Source organism: Heliangelus exortis, chromosome 5 (assembly GCF_036169615.1).
Source record: "Heliangelus exortis chromosome 5, bHelExo1.hap1, whole genome shotgun sequence".
In the NCBI taxonomy this organism is placed as follows: Eukaryota; Metazoa; Chordata; class Aves; order Apodiformes; family Trochilidae; genus Heliangelus; species Heliangelus exortis.
Genome location: NC_092426.1, coordinates 39,628,098 through 39,646,107, shown reverse-complemented (window position 1 = coordinate 39,646,107; position 18,010 = coordinate 39,628,098). Strand labels below are relative to the sequence as shown.

At 49.8% G+C, this 18,010-nt stretch overlaps 2 protein-coding genes across 9 annotated transcripts in view; one reads left to right on the top strand and one right to left on the bottom strand.

Annotated features, from left to right (window-relative positions):
- The window catches only part of NR1H3 (nuclear receptor subfamily 1 group H member 3), a 31,985-nt gene extending 23,260 nt beyond the window's left edge, over nt 1–8,725 (bottom strand). For 2 of the 6 annotated variants that reach the window (XM_071744917.1, XM_071744919.1), the window contains exons 1-2: nt 6,551–6,745; nt 1,637–1,787 (exon numbers count right to left, since the gene is read on the bottom strand). The gene's annotated coding sequence lies outside the window, so the exon portion shown is untranslated. Of the gene's footprint in view, nt 1–1,636; nt 1,788–5,390; nt 5,574–6,550; nt 6,746–8,323 lie in introns of those variants that run through there. The other 4 variants (XM_071744916.1, XM_071744921.1, XM_071744913.1 and 1 more) reach the window with 4 other exon arrangements.
- Nucleotides 6,907–17,720, top strand: ACP2 (acid phosphatase 2, lysosomal). Of its 3 annotated transcripts, none has more exons than XM_071744910.1 (11): nt 6,907–7,136; nt 7,233–7,328; nt 7,408–7,494; nt 10,205–10,357; nt 10,707–10,805; nt 10,969–11,058; nt 14,386–14,518; nt 14,593–14,681; nt 15,294–15,400; nt 15,619–15,794; nt 15,879–17,720. In XM_071744910.1, exons 1-11 carry the CDS (start codon nt 7,026–7,028, stop codon nt 16,013–16,015), a joined length of 1,278 nt encoding a protein of 425 aa, XP_071601011.1. In that variant the 5' UTR covers nt 6,907–7,025; the 3' UTR covers nt 16,016–17,720. The 3 variants fall into 3 exon arrangements, with proteins under 3 accessions (XP_071601011.1, XP_071601013.1, XP_071601012.1); XM_071744912.1 differs by having other exon boundaries at nt 6,941–6,975; XM_071744911.1 differs by lacking the exon at nt 7,408–7,494 and having other exon boundaries at nt 6,982–7,136.
- The last annotated feature ends 290 nt before the right edge of the window (nt 17,721–18,010 follow it).

Sequence of the window (18,010 nt, the reverse complement as noted above, 5' to 3'; positions counted from 1 at the left end):
TGTCTGACAGGCTGACTGTGTAAAAACATCCAGGAAAACCCCCTGGCATGGCATGCTGGAATCCTTTAGGGGCTGGCACATTTCTGTATTTCTATCCATAACAACAGAGATACAGCATGAAGCTGTTGCAGAAGTCTCCCTCTCTGCCCTCACTTCACAAGGGCCCTCAATAGACTATTTGAATTCAAACATTTCTCCTTTAAGTGGGTTTCACACACATTTTTTCAGTCTCATGCTCACTAAATTTATTTTTTAAGTTGATGACAATTCATGATAAAGCCTAAAACAGTCATGTAGACAAACAACACACGCCCTACCCCAGCAGCACATGGTTGCTGAAGAATGCTTAACAGAGCATAATTCCTAAACTCTATAGTCACGAAGTCAGGAGAACCAGAATCCACTGAAACTCCAAACAAATCTGTCTGAAAAGAGGGCAGTAAGATTCTAGTTTCTTCAATTCACTTAAATCAGCTCAGTTGACTCAAAGTTGGGCAAGGCAGCATAAAATGGGTGGAGCTGTTTCTCTTTTCCAATCTCTTCACAAAACAAACAAACAAAAAAACAAGACAAGGGAGGATGAGCTACACTTGTGCTAAGATCTGGAAGGACACGATGACCAAAACCAACTGGCTCAGTTTGCCAAGTGTAGATAACACCACCCTGATAAATTAAATTTGTTTTAATAGCACGCACTCCAGCAAGCATATTTTCTCTTATGTATCCAGGGTGATTACAGTCTAATTATGAAAAAGGACTTAATCTTTAATTTGATCTTTTTATTCAAATGCTGTTTTGAACCAGTCGTGAGGAAAGAAATTATTCACCCAGGAAAAACAAAGGACAGTTTCCTTATGTAAACACTTATTGTCATACAATAGCATAAATGGGTGTAGGTAGATAGACTCTATCATCCTATTTAGCAAGCAGCAGTAATAGATTAGCCTAACCTATTAAAATGAATCTTCCTTTTCAGAAAGTATTAAATGCAAAACAAAGCTTAAATGAGCTAAATTTAAATCATGGACTTCAGTGGTTATCTAAACCAGCAAGTGGGAAGCCTGGATTTAAACCCATTAACCTTGTTTGTTCCAGAGCTGTACTAGGAACAGCCTCCCTGGGGGGGGACATGATACAGCTTCCATGCCTTCACCTGAAGGAATGTTACAAGGATACTTGCCAGTATTTTTAAAAAATATTAAAACAAACTAGAAAGCCTTACATGTCGGGAGACACCTCGTCCCTTATCACTCATCTGCTTTAGCAACCACTCTGATACTCATTTAACATCTTCCATTTACACCCCAGAGAGGTTTCTGTGGATAAGGAATACAACCTGACTCTGCAGCATGGCTTTTAAACTGCTTCAGTCCTCACATCCCACAAGGTACTTCTCCTGCTTAATCCCACAGACACTACTTTTGGTTTGTTCAGAACAAAAGAATCAGATTTCTCGTTCTCTAACATTGTTCTCTGAATTTCTTCATCAACTTACCACTAAACAAACATTTTTTTTCCCCTTCCATGTGTGCATTACTTTAATCAGCCTTTGCCCTCCTCATATAAGATAATTAAAAGCTTGGCAGTGTATATTTCAAAGCAGTTTATGAAATTATACTGAAATTGAGTATCTCACCTCAACGTTTTCTTTTTGACTCAATAAAGCAAGTAATTCTGCTTTACAAGAAAGCTGGTTTTGAGATCTCCAGATCTAAAAGCCCAAGCTGCCACCCCTGGCTCCAGGGGTGTCTCCTTTATAGTGGACACAAGAAAGGAACTTGTCTATGCTACAAAAACTGAAAAAAAAAAAAAAAAAGGTACATTGTCACAGAACAAAAACCACACATGAACACTACACTAAACCATCATGCCACTTCTAATAGAGAAATCTTTAACACCTCCCAGAACACTGATAGTCTCATCTAATTTAACAATATTATACACATCTCAAACCCAAACTGACTGCAATACAGCTTTGAGCTGCAGCAACAGCAACAAAACAGCAAAGTTAAATGTTGTATTGGTGTATTATCAGCCTTATGACCTAATGACCAAGTTCAACCTGTTGGCAGCCTCAGTGCAGACTCAAACCTGTCACCAGAAAGCATTCCCTTGAATCCTCTCCTTAGATGAAGCTCCTTACCACCAAGACAGTTTCCATAGTCAAGAGAATGTGATTCTGCCTTCCTAAATTATTAGTTTGTGAGGAAAACAAAGTAATATGTCCTACTGCAAACAAGAAGAAATGAAGAAACAAGATATTTCTGACATATCTTTGAATAATAGAATGGACTGGGATGGAAAGGACCTTAAGGATCACCTAGTTCAACCTCCCAGCCCCTGGGAGGGGTGAAAACTGACAGATTTCACCTCTGTTCTGAAACATCTATTTTTCTTCAAGATATTCAGGTCTGTCAACCTTATTACTTTGGGGGTGGGGGGAAAGACAGAGACAATCTGATGAGCTTCCCTATCTAATAGGCAAAGACCCACACATCTGTAACAAGACTTTCACAGCAGTTGCCTCCAAAGCAGAAAGCAGAATCATCCTTGAATAGAATCATAGAATCATAGAACGGGCTGGGTTGGAAGGGACCTCAGAGATCATCAAGTCCAACCCTTGATCCACTCCCCCCGTGGTTCCCAGCCCATGGCACTGAGTGCCACATCCAGGCTCTTTTGAAATATCTCCAGGGATGGAGAATCCACCCCTTCCCTGGGCAGCCCATTCCAATGTCTGATCACCCTCTCCCTAAAGAAATTCTTTCTAATGTCCAACCTAAACCTCCCCTGGCACAACTTGAGACCTCTTGTGCCCTCTTGTCTTGCTGAGAGTTGCCTGGGAAAAGAGCCCAACCCCCCCCTGGCTCCAACCTCCTTTCAGGGAGTTGTAGAGAGTGATGAGGTCTCCCCTGAGCCTCCTCTTCTCCAGCCTCAACACCCCCAGCTCCCTCAGCCTCTCCTCATAGGATCTGTGCTCAAGTGCCTTCAACAGCCCAGTTGCCTCCTTTGGACCTGCTCCAGGACCTTGATATCCTTCCTAAACTGAGGGGCCCAGAACTGGACACAGAATACACTCAGGACAAAGCACACGATATTCTAACTCCTTCTTGGGCAGATGGAAACATGGCTTCTGAAAAACAGTTAGAAGACCTTAAATTCAAACCATAGAACTATCACTGTCAATAGCCACACAATCACAGGACAGATCTGACTGTAAGAGACATGATTTTGAGGTCTGAGATCATCACCACTGGATCAAACATTTAAGAACAGCAGAAAAATTGCCCTGTTTACCACAGGAGTGCTTTGAGTTGTGATCCTAGAAAAAGCATCTTTCTTGGAAAAAAAGTCACACCAGTCAAATGCACTTTAAGGTACTGGAAACACAACTCTCCCTGCAGGTGTGATCAGGATAAGGCACCAAACTCACACTCCCTACTTGTAGGGCTGCATGCCTGTTCCTCTGCACAGCCTCTGTCTGCCTTCCCACTGCAGAGCCAGCTGGTGAAAGAAACATGCTGACAAGGCACAGAGTGCTGCAGCACCAGTAACTGGAAACAACTGAGGACACTAACCCAAGGCACACAGCCAGCATGCACTAATTCTGTGCTGAAGTTTCCCGTTTTTTTGGTTTTGTTTTTTGTTTTGGTTTTTTTTGGATTTATATATAATAAGATTTAGATAAATTTAGATTTATATATAATTTATGTATATAGCCCCTGCTATAGTACTTCTTGCTTCCCTTCACAAGTAGCTGCAGGCTTTCCCCAGCAGTTACCAAACTCCTGAGCAGCTCTGCAATAACTTCTCTCCAACCTGAGGCTGAGTTTATTCCCTCCCCACTTTCATCCGGGGGGCTTGAGGGGGGAGAGGTTGTTAATTATTTTCACCCCTGCTTTCCTCCTGCAAAAGCTGGCCCTCCTGTATGAAGAGGGATGCATGGACATGAGAAAGAAGCATCACTGAACTCAGTGCTAGATTTTAAAGAGGAGTTGCCCCAGGAAGCCAGGGTCAGCTTGCCCTAGCAAGTCCTGTGGCAGCAACCTTCTGGCAAATGTGCAGCAGGTGTGATAACAGAGAAGTGCAGCAAGGCCAAACTCCATCTGGTCCTGGCACAGTGCATGCACCTCATCCAACATCCTCTTTGCACAGCCCAGAGGAAAGAAATGCTGAGCTCTGCAACACCTGGCTGAAACTTTCAAACTGCATTTGCTTTCCTAACTAGAAGACAGGACTTTTGTTTGTTTCTACTTCAGCAAGAGGGTTATGTCTTGATGAGGAGGCTTATTCCACAGACCAAGCTCACCACTCACTAGAAGTAGTAAAAATAGCTTTTCTTTTTAATTCTGTCAACTATAACCTTTCTCCCCAACACCTGAGGAACAGAAGATATGCCATGGCCTTTAGAACACACAGCAGAGCTGAGAGGACTCTTCCCTACAGACAAACATAACCTGCAGTCACAGGCAGAAACCATCTGACACGAAGCAATCCAAATGGTTGGTCAGAAAAGTGTTGGAAACTCCCTCAAAAAAGCCTTGCAGTGAAGGGCCCAGCTGTGCCTCCAGGAAAAAAGCAAGGGGGTGACATTTCAGGAGCCGAAACATTTCTCTTTCACCAATGATCCAGAGTTTGTTTCTGTCCCATGATGAAATACCTGTTGTGACAGACCAGTGGCCCTTAGCACAAGGAGCAGCAGTGCAATAGCACCATGAAGTCACCACCCGTGTGAGCAGTTACCTTTTCACAGCACACAAGCTGACAGCTGTGCAGGGAAGTCTGCATCCCATCTGGGCTCACAGGATGCAACAGGTGAATGAGACAGAGAAAACACAGAGCTGAGAAGGAAAAGGGAAGCTAACAAGTTGCCACAAAGCAACTAAACATCCCCATGCTGCACCTAACAGCATCTTGGAGGCAGCAAACAGAGATCCAGCCCCTCTGGACGCACGGTACCAACCACGAGTGACCGATAACCCCCCCTGAAACGCTTCCCAGGCTCCCTAAACTCTCTAGGTCCGTCCTGCCCACTCCGGAGCGGGGGGAAGCTCCGCAAACCCGCGACTGCGCAGCCCGGACCAGCCCGGCCTGCAAAGCGCTGCCCGACCGGCAGCACCCGGCTCCTGCTCACCCCGGGCGGCTGCGGGGACGCCTGGGCGGGCCGGGCCGGGACTGGACCGGCAGCACCAACACGAGCACCGGATCGCAGGAAGCGCTGCCACGGCTCGGGACGGTGCAGGCCGAGGGGTCGGGGAACCGGGGCCGGGAGAGCGCGTCCCCGCCGCGGGTCACGGGCAGGCGGGGCGGCGAAAAGCAGGAGGAGGAGGAAGGGAAAGAGGATGAGGAGGAGGCAGCCCCCCGCCGCCAGAGCCCGGGAGGAAAGTTACCGGCGCGGCCCGCGGTTCCTCGGCGATGCGCAGCAGCAGCGGCTCCGCTGCCCCTCGTTGCGCAGGTGCCCGAGCCGCCGGTGGGAGGGGCGGCCCGGCCCGGTGCTGGTCCCGGCCCGGTGCTGGTACCGTCGGGTCACCGCGGCGGAGCTGCCGTGATGTAACGCGCGGTCCCGGTCACGTGCGGGCACCGCCAGCCCCGCCCCCCGGTGCGACCGCCCCCCCCCCCCCCCCCGAGCACAGTTAGTTAACCCCGCCTGTTAATTACAGGGCAACGAAACGGCGGCCACGGAGGGATTCAGGCTCCCGTCCCAGGCTGTGATGCCACCGCCTCCGCCCGGCGGAAGGGACCGAAACCCGGCAGAACAACAGCACCGAACCCCGCAGCCTCCACCCGCAAGCAACCTGCCCCCCCCCAGAAACCACAGCACCGGCACAAACACCGCCGCTTCACGCTTTCCCGGAGCCGCACCGGGAGGAGTTCGCCGCATCAAACCCGCAGTCCCGTCCAGCCGAACCGTGCGGGTCAAGCCGAGCCCGCACTGACACAGCTCCTCCGTTCCGGGAATAGTTCAGCACCCTTCCCGCGCAGCTTCCCGGGGCTGCGAAAGCACCTCAAGTTTTAAGCAAATAAACACGTACAAACAGGATGATTTTGGGGACCAACTCGGCTTCCCGGAGCCCGGGGCGCGTTCCCTTCTTTCCTTAAAAAAAAAAAGGGAAAACGGAGCACCCCAGGTAACCACCGCCCGCCCCTGAGCGCCGGAAGCTGCAGGAGAGCTCTCAATATCCAGAATTCGCTTCCGCGCCTACGATTTTCCCCTCTGCTCACCCGGCAGCCGCCTGTCCTCGGGCATTCGTCTCGATTCCACCCGGCTCGGGAAGGACCGAGCCGGCCCCGGGCCAACGCGCCCGCCCCGGGTCTCTGCTCCGCCTCAGGCCGCCTCCCGGGGATGAGGCGCTTACCGACCCGCGACGCCGGGACAGCCGCCCCAGCGCCGCTTCCCTCTCTCCGCCCGCTCAGGCTTCACCTCAGCTCTCACACTTGGCGCCGGAACACCCCCGGTACTTCCCCCGCAGACAGGGGGTCCGCGGTACCGCCGCATCGCAACCCAGCCCTCGCCTTCCCGCCCGCTCCCCACCCACCGCCCCGCACCTACGTGATGGCGGCCCTGAGGGATGAAGCGTAGCGGCAGTGGGGGGGAGGCCGCTGTCACCCCAGCGGGCCCGACCCGGCCCGTACGCGGCACCTCCACGGGCCCGAGTCGCTCCCGCAGCCGGCGGCCGGGCTGAGCGGGCCGTCCCGCCGCCAGGCTCCGCCTCCGCCCCTCAGGAGGCGGGAACAGCCCCGCCTGCGGCCCGGCCCGTTCCCCAGGCCCGCTCGGCTTCGCCCGACCCCGCTGGGGCGGGGGTTGGAGGGTGCGGGGCGTGTCCCGCATCCCGTGAAGCCACCGGGGCCGCCCCGCCCGTTCGCGCAGGCGCACGGGGAGCGGGGCCCGTGAGGCGCTGCTGCTCCCGGGATCGTCCGCGGTGGTTCCGGTGTGCACAGGAAAACTGTGTCCGTGCGAGCCTGCGGCCGGCAACGGTTCGGTTCCGCCCAGCGGCGGCGGCAGCGGCGGGGGGGAGGGAAGCGCGATGGCGGGCGGTCCGGCGGGCTGCGGTTCGGGAGGTTGGGTCCTGCTCCTCCTGGCGTTCTGTCTGCAGCCGCCGCCCTCCCGGCCCCGCAGCCTTCGCTTCGTGACGCTGGTGAGGGGGGGGGGGGAAAGGGAGCGGGTGGGCAGGCAGCAGTTCGGCCGGTCCGGTCCGCGGTGCCGGTCCGGTGTGACGCGGTGCCGCCCGCAGGTGTACCGGCACGGAGACCGCTCGCCCATCAAGGCCTACCCGCGGGACCCCTTCCAGGAGAGCTCCTGGCCCCAGGGCTTCGGGCAGCTCACGCAGGTGCGTGCGGGACCGCGGCGGGCGGGGCCGACGCCCTCGGTCACCCCGGTACCGTCCGTGATCCCCGGTGCCGTTGCAGGTGGGGATGCGGCAGCAGTGGGAGCTGGGCCAGGCCCTGAGGCGACGGTACCGCGGCTTCCTCAGCGACACGTACCGACGGCAGGAGGTCAGTGCCGTCGCGCCGGTACCGGGCGGTTCGGGGCGCGGAACCGGCGCTCTCCGCGGCTTCGTCTGCGGGCGGGGAAGCGCCGGGTCTCATCTCTTTGAGTGTTTGTGTTTCAATCCCTTGCTCGCTGCAGGGGCTGCCGGTCCGGAGCGGAAGGGCTGGGGATCGCTGCGGGGCGGTCCGGTCCGGTCCGGTCCGACCCACGGCAGCGCTGTCGGGCTGCTCAGGCCGCCTGCCCCGACGCCATAGGAACTGGGACTCGTTCGGGACTTTAGTGCCCCACCAGCGAGCGAGAACGCAGCAGCTCTGGCTGGACCGGGACCTGGACCTGGACCTGCCCCTCCCCAGGGCTCCTCAGGTCCAACCACACGGGAACAGAGACCCTCGCACTTGTTTCCAGCTGTATCGACAGCTTCAGTCCCCTGAAGCTATTAATTTCTCTCTCTCCTGCCAACGCTGTCAGCTTTATAATAGCTCTCGAGAATTTGGTGGTTTTAGTTTATAAAATGTTGCAGCGCTCCCGTGGAACCGCAGGCGAAGCACAGGGGAAAACCCGAAAGAGCAGAAAAAGGAAGTAGAGAGCTCTGCCCAGTACCCCTCCTGCTGACCAGACAGGTTTGAGTCAGGTGGAATATCAGCAAGTGTCACCCTGAGGTGTGGGGAGTGCTGTCACCTGGCTCAGACAGACCCCCTCATCCCACTGCTGCCTCTGCCTTGGTTCACTTATTTTATCTGAGCTCACTTTGGGCTGGATTCGGCAGAGTCCCCCATGCCATTTTCTGTCTTTGTTTCCCCCCTTTTTATGATCCCTGTTAAATACCCAGCTTACCACAGCTCAGGTGCCATCCCTGCTTTGACATTTGCTTCATCAACACAACTCTGAGCAGCAGTTCAATCACAGATCCTTGAAGCTGCCTCACAAGCTCCTTTCCAAGCCTATTTCACTGCTGAAAAGCTTTTCCTACCTGATGCTGTTTTCCCCTCTCCTACTCGGGGAGGAAAAACAAACCAAGGACTATGCAAACAAAAGCTGTTCTGCTAACCAAGCCTGAAACCCCTGCTCAAGTTGAGCAACCTTCCTCTTGTGAGAAGCAGTGCCTCTGGGTGACACCGTGTGACCATCTGTCACCTGACTCGGCGACAAGCTGGAGCCCTGGCAGAAGGTGCTGAAGAAAGCATGTATGCTCAGGGCTTAATTGTTTTTTATGAAACTCCAGAATTAGATCCTTATCTTCGAAAATATTTCCTTTCTGTTTCTTCAGAGCTTACCAAGAATGAAAGCAAATTAGTACAGGGTGAGTTTTTTTAAAGCCACAGTTAAGAAGTAAAAGTGGGTCAAAATTGTTGGAGAAAAGGCAACTTTTTTTCCTTTTCTTTTTGACCTGTGAAGTTGTGGGCAGCACACTGTGGGGGAGATGCTGTGCAGACTGAGGATGTGCACTTTTTCTCATGTTTCTCCTCATTTAGCATTTAGAAAAGAAATCCCAATCTTGACACTGTATTTCATTCTTCTGGCTTTTTATTCTTGTTTATTTTCAGATTCAGTATGCTGTTTTCTAGGACGTTCTTTCATGATTTCCTATGTGTTCCTCTTGCTTTATCACTGGTTTCTCTCCAGTCCACCCCTAAGAGTTTTCAGTGCACAGATACCAGAATACTAAAGTTTTGCCACTTTGACCTTCTGAACTTTTCAGTATTTTTGTTTTTTCTCTTTTCTTCTGGCTCTGGAAGGATAAGGCCAGGCCCATTAATCCCAAGAGCCCACAGTGACCACATAAAATCCCATCTCCCTCTTTTGTTCTTCTCCTGTTAGTCAGATCACTCTTTGTTTCTCGGATGGAGAAGCAGAGCCTTGGAGAAGCCAGGTTTTTTTCATGAGCCCAGAACGTCATTCTAGGACTAAGAACTGAAAGCAGTTTTCCCCAGCCCTGCTCTAACTGCAGTGCACTTCACAGAGTCACAGAATCATTTTGGTTGGAAAAGACCTTTCAGATCATCCAGTCCAACTGCTAGCCTAGCACTACCCAGTCCACCACTGAACCGTGTCCCTCAGCACCACAACTAAATGTCTTTTAAACATCTCCAGGGATTGTCACACTTCCCTGGGCAACCTCCTCCGATGCTGGACAACCTTCCAGTGGAGAAATTTTTCCTCATAGCCAATCTAAACCTCCCCTGGTGCAACTTGAAGCCATTTCCTCTGGTTCTATTGCCTGTTAACTTGGGAGAAGAGACTGACACCCACCTTGCTTACAGCCTCCTGTCAGGTGGCTGTAGAGAGCAGTAAGGTCTTCCCTCAGCCTCCTTTTCTCCAGGCTGGACCAGCTTTTTCAGCTGCTTGCTTCTCATAAGGCTTTTGCTTCACCAGCTTCATTGCCCTTCCTGTAATCAGGTCTATTTCCAATCATTATCTGCATTTCCATCTTCCCCTTCTCTGACTTCCTTCTCCTCATACTCCTTTGTCTCTGTCATCTCCACACAGAGCATCTGCCCATCCTGCTGACTGGGAGCAGATTGCTCTGGCGTGACACACCAGATTGTCTTGGTGTCCATCATTACAGTTTCCTCCAGGTTGTGACAGCAAGCAGGCCTGGTCACTTCAGCTGAGGTCGTCTGTGAGGAGCTGCAGGGCAGCTGGGAAGGTTCCCGACCATCCTGATCCCAGCCATTCCCAGCAGCACTGCTAACAGCACTGTTCCTGTCCTGGCAGATCTTCGTCCGCAGCACCGACTGTGACCGGACGCTGATGAGTGCAGAGGCCAACCTGGCAGGCTTGTATCCCCCTGAGGGACAGCAAATGTTCAACCCTAACATCTCCTGGCAGCCTATCCCTGTGCACACAGTACCCGAGTCCCAGGAAAGGGTAAGTTAGTCTCAAGGAGATGCAGTTGCTGCTCACATGGTGTGTTACACTGATTTTGCCACTTTGCTTCAGTCTCGATTCAAGATTGTCTCAAACTTCTCCTGGGACCTACCTTGCAAAGGTTCTTCTGCTCTCAGAGCAAGAAGAGAATTCAGGGGCTGTGTTCACTCAGCATGTTGGGTGCAACACCTTAGCACACCACACACGATCCCGAGGCTGTTAGAAGGCAGTATTTGAGTGTGTAGATGGCAGCCTGTTAATTAAGAGCTTCATTATAGTTTGCACATGTTCACTGCAAACTCTGCACTTCAGTGTTCTCAGTGACCTACCTGCTCTTGTCTCTGCTCAGCTGCTGAAGTTTCCTTTGACCCCCTGTCCACGGTATGAACAGCTACAAAACGAAACACGGCACTCAGCAGAATACATAAATAAAACCAAAGAGAATTGGGTAAGTGACTGTTTGCATGAGATAAGGTGGTCTTGGGCTTGTAGTTAAAGTATTATCACCTCTGTGTAATCAGAACTCTGAGGAAAGGGTAGGAATACCTGTGCATGTAAGACAGCCTGAGATTAGAAAAACTGAAGGCCTTTCTCTTTTCTCATACCTGCAGCAATTCATGCAGATGGTGGCAAATGAGACTGGGATCCGAGATGTCTCCCTGGAGAACATTTGGAGTGTGTATGACACACTGTTCTGTGAAGTAAGTTTGGCCATCATCTTACAGCCATGAGTCTTTAGGGCTCACTGGATTGGTAGAAGATTATCTCATACAACAGGTTTTCACCATTCTCACCCTACAGTTATAAGTAACATTCTCATTTCAGAACATCCCAGTTCCTACTCACTAGAGCCACATGCCAGACATTACCTACTTCTAGATCCTGTTAACCTCCACTTTGTAGCTTAGATATATATCTGTGCCTGAGCTAGAAAAAGTCCCACCTGCCTAAATCTCTTGAGAAGGTCACTAGAAAATTACTGCACTGTGAAATCTTTAGATGTCTGTGGAGAAGACAGAGTTAAGTAAGGTGGAAATGAGATCTCTGGAAACTGCAGGACCTCTCTGGTTTAAGTTGGGAGCCTAAATTGGGACAGTTGCTGGTTCTGGTTTTACCTCAATCACTTTTCTTGCTGTGCTTCTGCTAATGCCATCCCTAAAAGAAAAGTGCTCATCCAGGTTAAGTGGGGTTCACCTACATCTGACTTTTGACCTCTCAGAAGGTCCTTTGCCAGTGAGAGAGATGAGTTACCCTTTTATTATCTGGGGTGGGGTACCAGACTAAAATCATGTGAATTTTTGTTGGAAGCACATCTTGAGAAGGCTTAACAAAAGTGAGAAATGAGGTTAGCTGTGCTAATGCTAGAGTAAATGTCATATATCCGGGAGACTTACCAGTGCTGCACACAAGTTTATTTGTGTATAACAAAGCATTCAGCAGTGTCCTGCACGACATCCTGGTCTCCAAGTTGGAAAGACAGGGATTCAATGGATGAGCAACTCAGTGGATATAGGATTGGCTGGATGGTCACACTCAAAAGAGTAGTGATCAATGGCTTGATGAGCAGCTGGAGACCAGTGGTGAGCAGCATTTCTCAAGGATTGGTACTGGGACTGTCCCTCTGTTAGAGACATGGACAGTGGAATCGAGTGCTCCCTCAACAAGTTCACTGACAGCACCAAGATGTGTGGTGTGGTTGACAAGCTGGAGGGGAGGGAGGGCATCCAGAGGGACCTTGGCAGGCTTGAGAAGTGGGCTTGTGCCAACCTGATGAAGTACGACGACTCCAAGTGCAAGGTTCTGCTCCTGGGTCAGAGCAATCCCAAGAACAGGATTCTCTGCCAAGGCTGGGCACAGAATAGAGTGAGAACAGCTCTGAGGAAAAGGACTTGGGGGTGTTGGTTGGTGAGAAGCTCAATGTGAGCAGGCAAGGCCCACTTGCAGCTCAGAAAGCCAACCATGTCCTGGGCTGCAGCAGAAGCAGCACGGCCAAGAGGTTGAGGGAGGGGATTCTCCCTCTGCTCTGCTCTTGTGAGACCCCACCTGGGGCACTGTGTCCAGGTCTGGAGCCTCCAACACAGGAAGGAGCTGTTGAGGTGAGTCCAGAGGAGGGGCACAAGGATAAACAGAGAGCTGGAGCACCTCTACTGTGAAGACAGGCTGAGAGAGTTGGGGTTGTTCAGCAGCCTTCAGTATCTGAAGGGGCCCTACAGAAAAGCTGGGGAGGGACTTTTTGTAGGGCATGGAATGAAAGGACAAGGGGCAATGGTTTCAAACTGGAAGAAGGGAGATTTAGCTTAGACATGAGGAAGAAATTCTTCACTCTGAGGGTGAAGAGGCACTGGAAGAGGTTGCCCAGGGAAGCTGTAGCTGCCCCCTCCCTGGCAGTGTCTCAGGTCAGGTTGGATGGGGCTTTGAGAATCCTGGGCTGGTGGGAGGTGTCCCTGCCCATGACAGTGTTGTTGGAACTGGATGAAATTTAAGATCCCTTCCAACCCAAAGCATTCTTCAATTCTGTGATAAATAAACAGCATGCTGAGGTCAATTATAGAGATCTCCCATGTCAAACTAGGCAGTTGTGGAAGAAGCCATTAGCCCAAGCATTTTGACACCATGTCATGCTGGTTTTACAGAGGTGCACAGCTACTTAGCTTGCTGGCAGTGGTATGCAGGGGTACATACTGCTTTGGGGACCTAAAAGACAAATCTGCATGGAATTGCAATTTGCTTTGTAAAGTATCAGCTTGAGCTGCTGTAAGCTGAGGATATTCCAGTCCAGAGCTGCTTTGCACTATGCCCTTTGTATTGCAGACCTTATCTTCAGTCTTGAAACAACCACAGTGAAGCAATTTCTGTTGGTAACAAAAAATCCTTTGGTCATATGAAGAATTTCAAATCTTCAAGACTCACTTAATGAGCTTGCAAATGGGGCTCAGGCCAGCAGACAACCACTGTAGTCCCTAAGAATGGACGAATAGCCCACTGTCCCAAAAGGAAACCAGAAAGTTTTGAAGAAGGGGAGTTTTATTCTCAAAACTATTCCCCTAAGCTAATTGGTTCTTCCAGCTGCTTTGGGCTTCCTCCCTTTTTTCTTATTTTTATAAACAGTGCTCTGAAGAGAAGGGTTGTTTTTCTTGCCAGAGCCACTAGATTCATTCTGCCATCTGGATGGAGAAAATAAAGTCCAAGAAATAGCTGAACTCTGCAGCTTCTTTTATTTGTAAATTAATGAAAAGCTAACTAAATATCTAAGTTGCTGATGGGAATTTCTTATAACTGCTTGGACAGAACAGACCCTTAAGGAAATTCAGCCTCATCTTCTGGCAGTTTAGTGGGATGTGGCATAGAAAATTGCTCTGAGTAGTGCCAGGAACCACAACTGTGGTTTTTCTGCCAGTATAACTAATCCTTTCTTGTTATGGGTTGGCTGCAAAGCAATTGTTCTCTTGGTTCCCAGTTCTGTTTATTCTGGATTTGACTACTGGGCTTTGTCAGTGGTGCATCTCAGTATTATATCTGCAGAGCAATTGACAGCTTTCTCCAGCATCCTTCAGTGGCCCTCAGCACCTGCAATGAAATTGTGCTGCAGGTACACCAGAAACATGGAGTTTGTGTGTGCTCTCTCACTTACTCTTTTTTTGGGGTTGTTAAATCTTTGTTTTGTTTTGTTTGTTTGGGTTTGGGTTTGTTTTGGGTTTTTTTTTGTCTGCATGCCATCTGCTTGGAGGAACCCCAAGATTCTTGTATCCATGTTAAGACCTAACACTGCACTCCAGTTGTCCTTGTGCAGAAATGTAGCTTCTAGATTTTAATCTTTATGCTTACCATTATTAGTTTCTATAACATTAAATCCCATGTATATTCTTTGTATGCAGCACAGCAGTGTCAGGACAGAAGCATAACCAGAAATGGGGCATATTTAAAATAACAGAGGAAATCAGCAGCTGGACTCCAGGCTCCCTGATTTCCATTCTCTAATTTGTAATACAAGCTACCTGCAGATACATAACTTTTGTTTCTCTTTCTAGCAAGCACACGAAATGGATTTGCCTGTGTGGGTGACACCAGATGTCATGTCTCAGTTGAAGATACTTAAAGACTTTGGGTTTGAGTTTCTGTTTGGGATCCACAATCATGTAGAAAAGGCTCGTCTGCAAGGTGGTGAGTACCCCAGGAAGGAAGCTTCGTGCTGCTCTGTCTGTTTTTTGCCTCTTACCAGCTGTTCCTTTCCTCAGGGGTCCTGCTAGGTCACATAAGAAAAAACCTAACCAAAGCAGCTAATGTTTCTGCCCACCAGAACCTGAAACTCCTTGCCTATTCAGCGGTAAGTCTGAGCTGGGAGACCTTTTATCTACCTCCTCCACACAGGGCATTTGGGCTTGGTGATAGTTTTAACCCTTCCTGGCCTCCCTACAGCTCATAAAGTGATCAGGACATGTATTTTCTGTGTCTGGCTGGGTGGGAAGTGCAGGACCTGGCATTATTCCTCTGGGGCCCCTGAGGAAAATTCCCAACCTGTGCTTTGTTTCCTTCAGCTCAGGCTTGTTGATGAGCCTGGCAGAGCTTGGGGGAACCACTGCTGTAGTTATTGGGTAGATGAGCTGATGCTACTCAGATGTGGGGTTTCAGCAGTGTAAATCAAGTCCCCTTTCCAGCAGCCCTACTGACTAGAAAGTCAAACATCTCTCCCAAATTGCTCCCTGGAGATTAATTCTTAAAGAACAATGCAGGATATAGATGGCTGCATTTCACTTCCTCCCCTGCTCTGCCAGCACCACAATCACCATTCCAGCAGTACAGTTCCTCTGCTTTCTTCCAGATGGAACTTACAAAGGTGACATCCCCTCAGCATCCTGCTGCCCATTACTGGTATAATCTGAGCTGTGTTGTGTCACCACAGGGGTGACTGAAACGGTTTTTTCCTCCTCTTTCTCAGCATGATACCACACTTGTGGCACTGCAGATGGCTCTTGGTGTCTACAACAAGATTCAAGCACCCTATGCCTCGTGCCATTTGTTTGAGCTGTACCAAGAGGATGACAGGTGAGGGCTGCAGTAAAGGTGACTGCTGTGATTTCACCTCCTAGGTTAGGCTCCACCCTGGGGCACTGCAATCTTGCTCCTAGGGACAAGCACTTAGGAGTAAAACTATCAGGAGAATAAAGGAAAGTGTGGGCACACAGAGTTAATACGAAAGGAGAACTTGAGCTGGAGGGAGACAAAAAAAAAAAAACCCATCTAGCTGTGTTTTTTGTTTTCAGTAACTTCTCTGTGGAGATGTTCTTCCGGAACGAGAGTGGGAAAGAACCCTTCCCACTGACAATCCCTGGCTGTCAGCATAAATGCCCACTGCAAAGATTCTTGGAACTCACAGATCCCGTTGTCCCCCAGGACTGGGAGCAGGAATGCCAGGTAGCAAGCACCATGCATGACACAGGTGAGCCCAGGCTGGACCAGAGCATGGCAGAAGGGAAAATACCATAAATGATACCATGTTCAGCACTTCTTTTCTTCCTTGCAGAGCTGTTTGTGGGTCTGGCTGTCTGTGGATCTATTCTCCTCCTCCTTATAATCCTCCTCTTGACTGTACTCTTTCGCATACAGTCTCAGCCCCCTGGCTACAGGCACGTTTCCATTGAGGGTGAAGAGCAAGCCTGACAGTTGCTGCAACTCCTTCCCAGGCAGTAGGAAGGGAGCAGTGTTGCCCCCGAGGATAATTGGGCATCTTCAGCTGCTGTGCATTCTCCTGCTATGACTGTTGCTTCCCAGAATGAAGCTGGATTTGATTTATGGATGCGTTCTAAAGGTGACAGCCCAGAGAGAAAGGACTGAGCTACTCTTAATGGAAATGACACTGTAACTCTGAAGCCAGTATACTGGGGTGCCCTCAGTCCTCACACACCTTACCCAGTCTGGGATTCTCTCCGTGGCCAGTTGGAGCTGGTCAACTTTTCCTCCTTTCTGCAACTGTAAATGTTACCACTCACCATCACTGAGACAGAGGGCTTGGGCCTCCAGCAGCTGCCACATCAAATACAGTCAGCAGCTGCACTTTTCTTCAGGGTCAACCTGCTCTGAGGGTTTTTCTCTCAGGCCATTAGGCTGATGGTGGGAAGGCTGGGTTTGGGGCAGAGAGCCCAGTGCAGCAACAATGCAACAAGACTCCACGCAGAGGGAACTGCTGCAGATGATGGAAGACAGTGAAAAGTGTTTCTTAAGGTTGCTCCTGGCAACTGGTCTTTTTTACCCTCCTATGGTTCAAGAGAACTGGGCTGGAATCAGGGCAAGATTGAAAACGTGGCAGTAGTTTCTCAGATTCAGCCCTGAGTAGGTTATGTATGATCCAAAGAAGCTCTGAGAGTTCCATCAGAGAGATGAATTCCTGTGACCATAGCAAACCCACTTGTGTAGTGTTGGCTCTAGAAAGGAGATTTCCCACAGATAAGAAGCTTGGGCCCTGTATAAAAGATTCAGCCTTTGTCCACCCCACCTCTGAACTTCAAGCACCCATTGCAGGGAATATCCAGTACTGCAGGCAGTCCAGATTTCAGCTACAAGCCCAAGGAATTTGCTTTACTAGCAGAATGTTTTTATGCTCTAATTGAGATGCAGCAGAGCCATTTACCTAAGAACAGATTAAATGCCAAGTTTCCTACTTATTATCCTCCCTATTGGATGGACAACCACCAAACAAAACAAAAAGGCCATTAATGATTGGAGTTTGCAGGTGATGGTGGATCCTTTCATTTGGCACTTTGTCCAAAATGTGATTCTCCAGGCTGGTCTCTCTTGTGTGCACTGCAGCTGCTGCAGGAAGCTTCATGCTCACCACCTGCCTTTTAGCTTCTGGCAGAAAATGAGAGGCTGCAACAGGCACCAGAAGCACAGGCTCTTCACATGGTGATGCTGCACATTCACTTCCTGCTTTTATTTCCCTTTCTGGTGCAGTTCCCTTCCCCTCTTGGCGACAGAAGCCAACTCTTATGTTCCACAGAGTTTCTTTTCTTCCCCTGTGGAGCACTGTGGGGACTTTTCCCCATGGGAACTCTAAATCAGCAGAAGCAGCTTGCTGTTCTCAGCATCTTCCTTACCTTTTTGTCCTCTGAAGATACAATCTAGGCCTCCTGCACATCAAGACAGCCCTAAAGACAGAGCTACTGCCTGTGAGAACTGGAACAAGAAAGAGGTAATAAGAAGTGCATCTAGGAGGACCAGACCTGTTATTTTTAAAGGCAGCAACTTTTGTACACACAAACACAGAGGAAAGCTTTCTATGATGATTTAGCCATTTAGACTGTGAATGACTTTCTGTAATTGTTCCAATACATTTCCTTTTCATTATTAAAATCAATTTCACACTGAACTCTACTCCTCTTCTTAAACAAGTTCACAGAGCTACCACCAGTGTGCTCAGTGTTGGAAAACAGGCAAGGACTTAATTGCAGCACTCCCCTAAATCCCTGATATACAACCACACTTACAGCAGGGTGAGAACTGAGATAAACTGTTTGTAACTGCAGCAGCCATGGTAGATCCAGTTTAAAATGCAACCCATCCACCCAGGAAGGGTCCACTGTAGACACAGGACTAGACTGGTATTCCCACCACCCTTCTAGGTCTCTTGGCCCTCCTGCAGGAAGGTCAATAACTTCT

Coding starts and splice junctions, on each gene's coding strand:
- ACP2 (XM_071744910.1), top strand. CDS start 7,026: ATGGCGGGCGGTCCGGCGGGCTGCGGTTCGGGAGGTTGGGTCCTGCTC. Junction 7,137..7,232: donor GCCTTCGCTTCGTGACGCTG/GTGAGGGGGGGG, acceptor TGCCGCCCGCAG/GTGTACCGGCACGGAGACCG. Junction 15,795..15,878: donor AAGCACCATGCATGACACAG/GTGAGCCCAGGC, acceptor TCTTCCTTGCAG/AGCTGTTTGTGGGTCTGGCT.